This window comes from Pseudorasbora parva, chromosome 3 (assembly GCF_024679245.1).
Source record: "Pseudorasbora parva isolate DD20220531a chromosome 3, ASM2467924v1, whole genome shotgun sequence".
NCBI classification, from domain to species: domain Eukaryota; kingdom Metazoa; phylum Chordata; class Actinopteri; order Cypriniformes; family Gobionidae; genus Pseudorasbora; species Pseudorasbora parva.
Window position 1 is genome coordinate 12,551,287 of NC_090174.1, and position 8,913 is coordinate 12,560,199.

General features: G+C 36.5%; 1 protein-coding gene across 1 annotated transcript; it reads right to left on the reverse strand.

Annotated features, from left to right (window-relative positions):
- Window positions 1-2,934: 2,934 nt before the first annotated feature.
- btg4 (B-cell translocation gene 4) lies at window positions 2,935-4,430 on the reverse strand. Its single transcript, XM_067439955.1, has 4 exons — window positions 4,067-4,430; window positions 3,830-3,967; window positions 3,459-3,720; window positions 2,935-3,346 (listed from the first exon to the last, which is right to left on the reverse strand). Exons 1-4 carry the CDS (start codon window positions 4,237-4,239, stop codon window positions 3,140-3,142), a joined length of 780 nt encoding a protein of 259 aa, XP_067296056.1. The 5' UTR covers window positions 4,240-4,430; the 3' UTR covers window positions 2,935-3,139.
- Window positions 4,431-8,913: the final 4,483 nt, after the last annotated feature.

Below are 8,913 nucleotides of genomic sequence, written 5' to 3' on the forward strand. Positions count from 1 at the left end.
TTCAATAAGGATATATACCAAATATGATGAACCATGTAAATAACTGTGGTATAAATTACTGTACCAGTAAGCTAGACTTGTATGACACAAGTCAGACATGAAGTTTGTGTAGAGAATTGTCTGAAATGACAGATGAGGATTTCGGGCAGGTTTCGGGAACGGATGAAACTGTACATCGCCAAGCCTTTCTGGATATCTGCTGTCTGCGTTGCAAGTCCCATACGAGCACATTTTTACAATTTTTCATGTTAAAAACGACATCAGTCTACTAAGCGTGGTGGTTTGTTTGTCGGACAAATGGCGGATAGCAACGGGGGGGCGTTGTGATTGGTCAGAGCGCCTGTCAATTTGAATAATAGTGACACTGACATGTCAGCTCCAAATTTGCTTTGACATATAAATATTGAGCTATTAATTTGTGCATGGCTGTACTAACAAGAAAAACGAATAAACAGTTAAAACTATGCATGCAAGACAACTGAAAACTGACAGATTTTTAAACTTTATCTAAACCTGTGGCATTGATGCCAAACAGCTCATCATATAACTTGATTTCCTATTTTTGACAATGGTTTGTGAAAGATGGCACTGCGGTAAATTAACATTTGACATTAGACTCAGTGCATTTCCTGTTTCTACCAGCCCAAACAAACTTATGCATAAACACCCTTTGCATCACACACGTGAAAAAAAAATATGAATTTGAAACGTAATTAAATAAATTGAGGAAAAAAAATGACACCTCTGGCCATTTTGTTGGGTGTTTTGTCCAGTCACATATACTGTATGGTCAATCCAACCCAATATAGCTCGTTTTTCAGGTGTATCGAGCGACAGAAGATATTCTAGGTAATACAGGGTTAACAACAGCTTTTTCTACGCTGTTTTTCGTGTGCATATGAGATGCACTTTATGGCGTATTACACATATGAACCCCCCACCCCACCACCCTAATCCTACCCAAGAGCATGTCATATACACGCCATAAAGTGCGTATCATATGCACGCGAAAAACAACGTATCTTTGCACGCCAAAATGAGTTTTGGCGTATACATTCCACGACATTGCACACTCGTACTATTTATACGCATTTACATGGGAGCGGGTTGGACATGAATGAGGCATTTATAAAGCACTTTCATTTGTACTACTGTACACCCAAAGCGCTTTACACTCATGACAAGGGGCCTCTCCTCAACCACCACCATGACAGCGAACAAGTGACAGCAAGTGTCACAGGGTGAGCAAAGAACTAAAAAACTGAGAATAAGAGGATGTAAAAATGTTCTCTCCGAGTTGCATTTCTAGAAGGTGCCGCCATATTGGGAGGATACACTGTTTCCATGGTTATTTCAAAAGTGAGACAGAGAACACTAAGTTTTTTTTTTGAGTTCTTGGGGACAAATGAAGAAGCTGGAAGCATCTATTATCTGATTTATGGTATCAGTGCCTACACACTGCAAGTGTTCGTAAGCGTTACAACATTAGAAGCTTACAAACTATTTTGCTGCAGCTTGGTGCAAGACTTACAAACCTGTAAACTGTAGGAGTGTGGGAGTTAGACATGCCAAAGTAAGGTTGCACTCCACTTTTATGAATGTTTTACAACTATTGCTTATTGTAAAATAAATATAGACACTATATATAAAATACGTTTTTAGACATGTAGATTAAGCGTGATTAGGCTAAATGGCAAGCAGATGGGCAATATCTGCAGACAAAAGGGAAATTAGAAAATGTAGCATGGAATGAAACGTATGTACTTTTGTTGTGTAACGGGTCATGTTATGACTTCAAATGACTTAAAGCTTCGGAATGCTTAGTGTAAACCAGGTGCCGTAGTCGCAAAACATCTCATCTTACAACTAAGAGTTCTCCTAAATGTCAGTAAAAGTTTAGTTAGCCAACAAGTTCTCTTAATCTATTCAAAGCTGCTGAGAGCAACTTTTACTAAGGAATAGAGGGAAAGCTTAAGCGAAGAGTAAGGGCAAGGTTGACCTCATTGCTATGAATGTCAACACACTTGCTAACTATGACAGTGCCTGGCTTATAGGGGAGGGATCTCTCAGTCAGTGATTTAATTAGAGAACTATTTTGTTGAACGAGGTTTCATGTTGCTATATAGACACAAATAAAATGTTTAAAATAAGAATGTTACCATAGTCAAAGGATTTCTTCCAGTTGTACCATATACAGGAAGAAAAGCAACATGTGATCGTTGTGACATGTCTTTATTTACTGCTACAAACTGATAACGGTCAAATAAGTACAATTTAAACCATGCCAATACAATTCCACTATGCCAACATAAGTCGAGCAGTCAAACAACACTAGAGATACAACCACAAATAATAAAAAAATAATTTGCAGTCTCAGTACTATATGTTCTAAATCCTGACTGGAAATCCTCACAGATACCATTTCTTTCTATTAAAAAAAAAAAAAAAAAAGCAACCGTGTCCCATTACCACACCCCCTTTTCCTTTTCCACAGGAAGACTGCTAGTGACAGGCAAGTTCAGAAACATGCACCCAGGAAAGAGATTAGTACACACTTCCCAGATCAAGTCTGACTAAATTCACTTCTATCATTTAAAATTGCAATACATAAAATCTCATTGTAAGTGAGAACCTGTTCTCAGTGGCTTTCCTTGTTAAAGGAAATAAAATCAGTACACAAGTTAGACCTGAAGTGAAACTCAAATCATGAACTGCTGGTTTACACAACCGTTTAGTGTTTAACCAAGTGTTACAAAATAGCATTTAGCAGTCAGCAGCAATCAATAAACAGTTATGAACATAAGGTGAATTGAAACGAGTGAGAAGTTGACAGGCAGACAACAAAGAAAAAGGAAAAAAAAAAGGGGGGGAAAAAAGTATTTGCTGCCACCTAGTGGTATCAGCATAAACAGCAAAAATGTCCACACAAGCAAGTTCTATTAAAATAGATTTTTATTTAGTCTTTTCCACAAAAACCATGTAATAAAATTAACTTTAAAATTGCATTCCTGGCATTGCCACATGACCCCATAAATAATTTGTTACATTACATTTAAATGAAATTACATTCAATAACTCACATATGCCTGCATAGCTGCTCAGCAAAACAATGACACGCTGTGATTTTTAAAATGAAAGTCTAAGAGCGGTTCTTGCTGACCCAGTGATACCGGTCAACCCTTGGCCCAGAGAAGGCATAGGAGGCCCTGTAGCCCTTGAAACCCTTATGAGGTGGATACGGTCCACCTGAAGAATGCTGCTGCTGGTAGCCCTCGGGAGCATATGGTTTTCTTTTAGGGTATGTCCCCCAGTTTGGCATGGGAGGGGGCTGCCCAAACTCACTGAACTATAGATGGAATACAGCAGCAATTAAACCCATGGGTTTTTTTTAGCAACAGTGTTGCTTTGTCTAGTTTTAAAGACATTCTAAGGGACTGAAAAGTTATCTGGACTGTTACCTGGTATACACTGTTTGGGTTGGAGACCGTCGGGATGCATTTGGGCTCTGGAACAGAAAGACTGCTGCTATTGCTGCTGCTCACAGTGCTGCTCACGGTGCTGCTCATGCTGGTGTTCCCTCCCTCCTCATCAGAGGAGGTCCCAGAGTGATAGTCCGATGATGCCCTTTCCACCGCATTATTTATCCTACGAGAGAACTCCCCATCTCTCTTCTGACCCTCCAACTGGGTAACACAAAATGGGGTTGACTTCTCGCCATACCTTTAAGAGAGTGAACATGTAACATTTTCAGTCTTGGAAGGTCTACGGTGGTCCAATAAACTAGTCTAGATTATGCACTTCATTGTTAGGGCAGCAAATTTAGGACTACCGGCAGGACACCTCTCCCGGATCAACCCAAATGGTCATTTCCTTTGGTAATCCAAGATTTTCATAAGCAATGTCACTCTGACGACAAGCACATTCAATAACAGGGTCTCTCATTTGAGCTTTGTTCATCCTTAAACATCTAAGAGAGAGCGAGAGAAAAAAAGAAGTCCTTGTTTACTTGGTTCACTTGATTTGGTCTTAATTTTCAGAAGTTACGCTACAGCATTAGGCTACTCACCTAAAAGCTTGTCCTTTGGTTGGTTTTTCTGGGTACCAATGACTTTTGTAAGTTTCAAAGAGGACTGAAGTTAGTTCCACGGCAAATTTTTCCCTCCGAACACGATCCAGCTTTCCATGTTTCTTTGCTAGCCTCGCAATAAAAAACACTGTTGCTGCAATCTCTTCCTTCATTTTCAAGTCTTGAGAGGAGTCAATAAGAATTTTTTTTTTTTTTGTTGTTTTTTAAAAAAAAACTTAAAAGTAGGCTACAATAAAAGAAACACAACTACAAACAAACTTGCTTTATATTAGAGCTACTTTAAAAGTAGGCCTATCACTCTGGTGTTTCGTTTCAGCTATGCAAAGTCATATTAGACTCCACAACTAAGAGTTTCAATTGCTTTCAACATCAGTCAGCTTTTTAATGTCTCAGCTGATCTGTAATTAGATTGAACAGGTGTTTCAAATTGTTGGAGGAACTAATAATGTTCAAAGTAAAGTCTTAACTAATCACTACTCTCTAGTTTAACACAGAGGGATTTGTTTTCTTCATTGTTGTGTGAGCTACCAAAGAAATGTAACTTATGTTACCCCAATTAAACGCCAAGTTTAACCAATATACAAACAGGTAGCCCTGTCAATGAGAGTGGGTCTATTTTTATCTGGACTCCCATTTAGGCTATTACCATGATAGTGGGATGTTTTTAGAAAGACCCATCCTTAATTTAGTAGGCTAGGATGCTAACACAAAATAAATTACATACAGAGATTTGATTAACTTCACAGAACAGTTAAGCAAACATGTTCCTCAAAAACAGGGCCTCCAAAAAAGGTGTTAGTAGCTTTTTTTTATTTTTTACACCTAGACCCTGTGGGCAAGCCTAGACCTGTTTTCGCGTGGACTAAATGGTCTCTCTGGTAACATAGTCCAATAGAGCCATTGTCAACTAAACACTGTGCATTGCCTCCCAACCGTTGACAACATAGCTAGTTTTCAGTGTTGACATAGATATGGGCCATTGAGGCAGTTTGTTGTCTCCAAGCCTCGTTACGCTTGACTTTTGTTTCTTTCAACCTAAGGAATGATAACAGGTAACGGCTGAACAATGTATACTTTAATCTTTAGATATTACTGTGGATTATAAACTGATTATTCTGACTCTACAATATGATTGGATGAGTTTTAAAAGTTGTTGATAAATAGCCTAGATGAACGCACATTCAAAGTTGCTTTTATGCTTCATGGAAACAAGCAAACAGGCTAAATATATTGAACAATATTAGGCTACTATATTCGAACTATAATAGGCTACTTGGCGGGAGAATGTATTATTATTATTATTATTAAATTATTAGAACAATCCTGTGAGGAAAAGTTTGAAAATATGGATCAATGAAAATACATCTTATAAAAAACATTCTTAAGGAAATATTGGACCTTAATATTGTACAGCCTAATGAATTGTAGGCTACGTCTATATGTCAAGCTTTTTTTTCTTTCATTCACGAACAATTACAACGGCTGGCTTATGTTGTTGTGCACACATTATGTCAAAGCCGTTTTTTCAAGTGACACATTTCAAATAGGCCTAATAGTAAAATTCCATCAAATTAAATGGAATAATCCCTACATAGGCTATTTATTCATATTATTAATTAATAATTTTAAATGAGTACAAAAAAAACGAGAGCTTAATAAAAACTTGGGCGGGATTTGTACAATTTAGTTTATGTGCATCGTATTCATAAATACAAAGAAAACAGAATATATAGGCATATATATATATTTAAATGTAAGTGCTGCTAAGCCTGATACAGTTTATTTTTATATTTTTTTTATTAAGCTCTAGTTTTTTTACTCGTTTAAAATTCTTATTCATAATATGATTAATAGCCTGTGTAAGGACTGGAATTCAATTTGATGGATTTTTACTATTAGGATGCGTATAGGCTAGCCTAAATCTTTATGGGAGAAGGCATTTTTTGGAGTGCACGTAAAGCCCAGCCTTTGTGTTTGGGGGAGTGCAGTGCACAACTGTAAAAAATAATATTAATAATGTTTTATTGTTTATATTTAGTGCAAATCGTTTAATTAAGATCTCATTACTTTCTTTACGTTGGCCTACATTCCAGTGATTTTACGCTTGAATAGTTTGGCTCCTTGTACGGCGCGCGTTTCAGTATTGTACTGGGAGAAATAGCGCCAGTGTCTGCAGCGGCGAGCGCCGTGGTTCGCGGTCAAGCCGCTCCCGCCTCGGAGGGCGCTGAATTTGAACATACAATATCAGCTCTGGCTATAAATATAGACTGCGTGTGCTGGAATCCAAAGCAGAGGGACCTTGAAAGATGATGGGACAGAGAGCCCCAGACGAGCTTCTTCGGGTAAGACTGACTCACTTTAGATGTTCGTTATGAAGACCTCCGTTTCCAGTTATGAATTGACAGGTAAAGTTACCTATAATTAAAAAAGAGGGAAGCTGGTAGCCTATTCACATTCAACCCCCCCTGGAGATGTGACATCAGCAGCAGCAGTCGCAACAACAACAGATGAACACAAACCTGAGAGTGCAGAAGAATTCCATCAGGTGACTAAAGACTAAAATTGTTCATATTTCTTATGTTTTAGTAATCAGTGGGACATTAAGTCTTTCTTCGATTTTAGGTATGTAGCCATATTATAGCCTATAGACCTATATTCCAAATTATTGTTTGTTTTATTGCTGACTTTAGTGTTTGTGGTGAAAACAGATGAATGTGCTGATATATTCAAATGTTGGGGTTGGTTTGTAGGCAGTGTTGTTAGATGATTGTTTTATATGATCTACAATCACTAACCATACTGCCAACACAACGACCTACAAGGAAACACAGAGCTGATACAATTATTGGACCGTGTTTAGATCATTTATTTGTAATTTAAAGTTGCCTACAGCTTTTGTGTGATGCAGGTCTGACATGACTCTGGTGGGTTTGTGAACTCCACGAGCATAAAACAGTGATGGAAATGGACCCTGCCAGAGGCTTTGCTGTGGTCATCAGGCAGTGTCGTTAGTTGATTACAATACTTCTAGTAATCACTAACCTCACTACCAGGTGAACCCAAGTTAAAAACAACTATTTGTTTTCACTGTGTTTTTATATGTGATCTTTGTAATGGAATACATCTGAAAATAAAGTGAAGCAGCACACTTTGATCTGATTTTCTATTTATTTTTAGATTTGACAGTATTGCCCTCTTTTTTTATAAATATTTTTTCAATAACATTTGAATTTGTCCGCAAAATAAAATATAAAAAGTAATTACATGTTATTATTTTAATTTATGTTATTATTTTAATTTATATATTATTAGAAAAATGGCAGTGGTGGCCAGAAAAAGTAAAAATGTGTGTGTGTGTGTGTGTGTGTGTGTGTGTGTGTGTGTGTGTGTGTGTGTGTGTGTGTGTGTGTGTGTGTGTGTGTGTGTGTGTGTGTGTGTGTGTGTGTGTGTGTGTGTGTGTGTGTGTGTGTGTGTGTGTGTGTTGTCTGTCTGTCTGTCTGTATTTACACATAACTTGTAGGCCGATATGATAATGATTTAATATAACAACCGATTTGTACTGCTTAAAAAATATAGGCTATCTGAATCTATAATAGCCTTTAGCCTTGATAGCACTGGCCACATAGGCTGTGATGTTTCAAAATTGTGCTTTTCTAGTTATAAACAATATATGGCTATAGACAGTGCACAATGTTGCACTATCAAGATAATAAATATTACTGATTACAATAATAAAAGTAAAATAATTACTTGATTTAATTTCTGATTTATATTTATTAAATTATAAGCTTATTTTGCTCTAAAATTACGATTATTGTCTTGCTGGGTATTATACAGATTTTCATTGCAAATTATTAGAGTATTCTTAGGGTGAAATGTGCTATCAGTTAAAATAGGTCAAATAAGCTTGTCATATCTCTTTCTCTCTTTTTTTTTTTTACAGCCAATCACAATAACTGATCTTGCATTTTTGTTTCAATGCTTGTTGAGATATAGTTTATAGTTGTAGGCATATACTAACAAAAGTTTTGATTGGTCTCATTTTTTAAGGGCAGGGAAGTGTTATATGAAGCTTGTCAGAGAAAAAAAAAAGCCTGACAGTAAATAATTCAATAAGGGTGGACATTATGAACAATGTTTTGACATGCTCTTTCAAATTTAATGTAATGTTTAATGTAAAAAAGAAAATTAAAGAAAAGAAACTTTCACTTTTTTGTGTATGTGAAAAAGGTAATTTTAGGTAGAAATTGCTGGTTAAGCTAAAATGGGCTGCATACATACACACACACACACACACACACACACACACACACACACACACACACACACACACACACACACACACACACACACACACACACACACACACACACACAGTCAAGCCAAAATGTATGCAGACACCTTCAACATTTTTTCTCATTATCACAATTTATTCGTTATAGTTTAGAAAATGGTAATAAAATATGACAAGATTTTTGTTAAATTTTCTCAGAACCAATTCATCTTGATAATGTCAGATAACTGATGGAAATGTATTTAATAAATCAACCAATCAACTGTTAAATTTAAGTAGGCTACACAAAGATAATACCAATTTTGGCCAACCAATCACCAAATGCTTAATTTTGTTCAGTCTGTGGTGTAAAAGGTCTCATTAGCAAGTAAAAAAAAAAAATCCTTTGGGAAACATAGTCAGGTCAAAGTGTCTGAATAATTTTTGTCCCAATTTTTGTATAAATTGTACTGTTAGTTCACTGTATGAATAATTGTTGTATTAGGCTACGTGTCACTTTATTTTGCTATCCTCACTTACATAAATTAATATC

What these genes read in the sequence shown, in the direction of transcription:
- btg4 (XM_067439955.1), bottom strand. Translation starts at nt 4,239, where the DNA reads ATGAAGGAAGAGATTGCAGCAACAGTGTTTTTTATTGCGAGGCTAGCA. An exon ending in ACCAAAGGACAAGCTTTTAG is followed by an intron (nt 3,968 to 4,066) that starts GTGAGTAGCCTA and finishes GCTCTCTCTTAG; the next exon opens with ATGTTTAAGGATGAACAAAG. An exon ending in ACCCAAACAGTGTATACCAG is followed by an intron (nt 3,347 to 3,458) that starts GTAACAGTCCAG and finishes TTCCATCTATAG; the next exon opens with TTCAGTGAGTTTGGGCAGCC.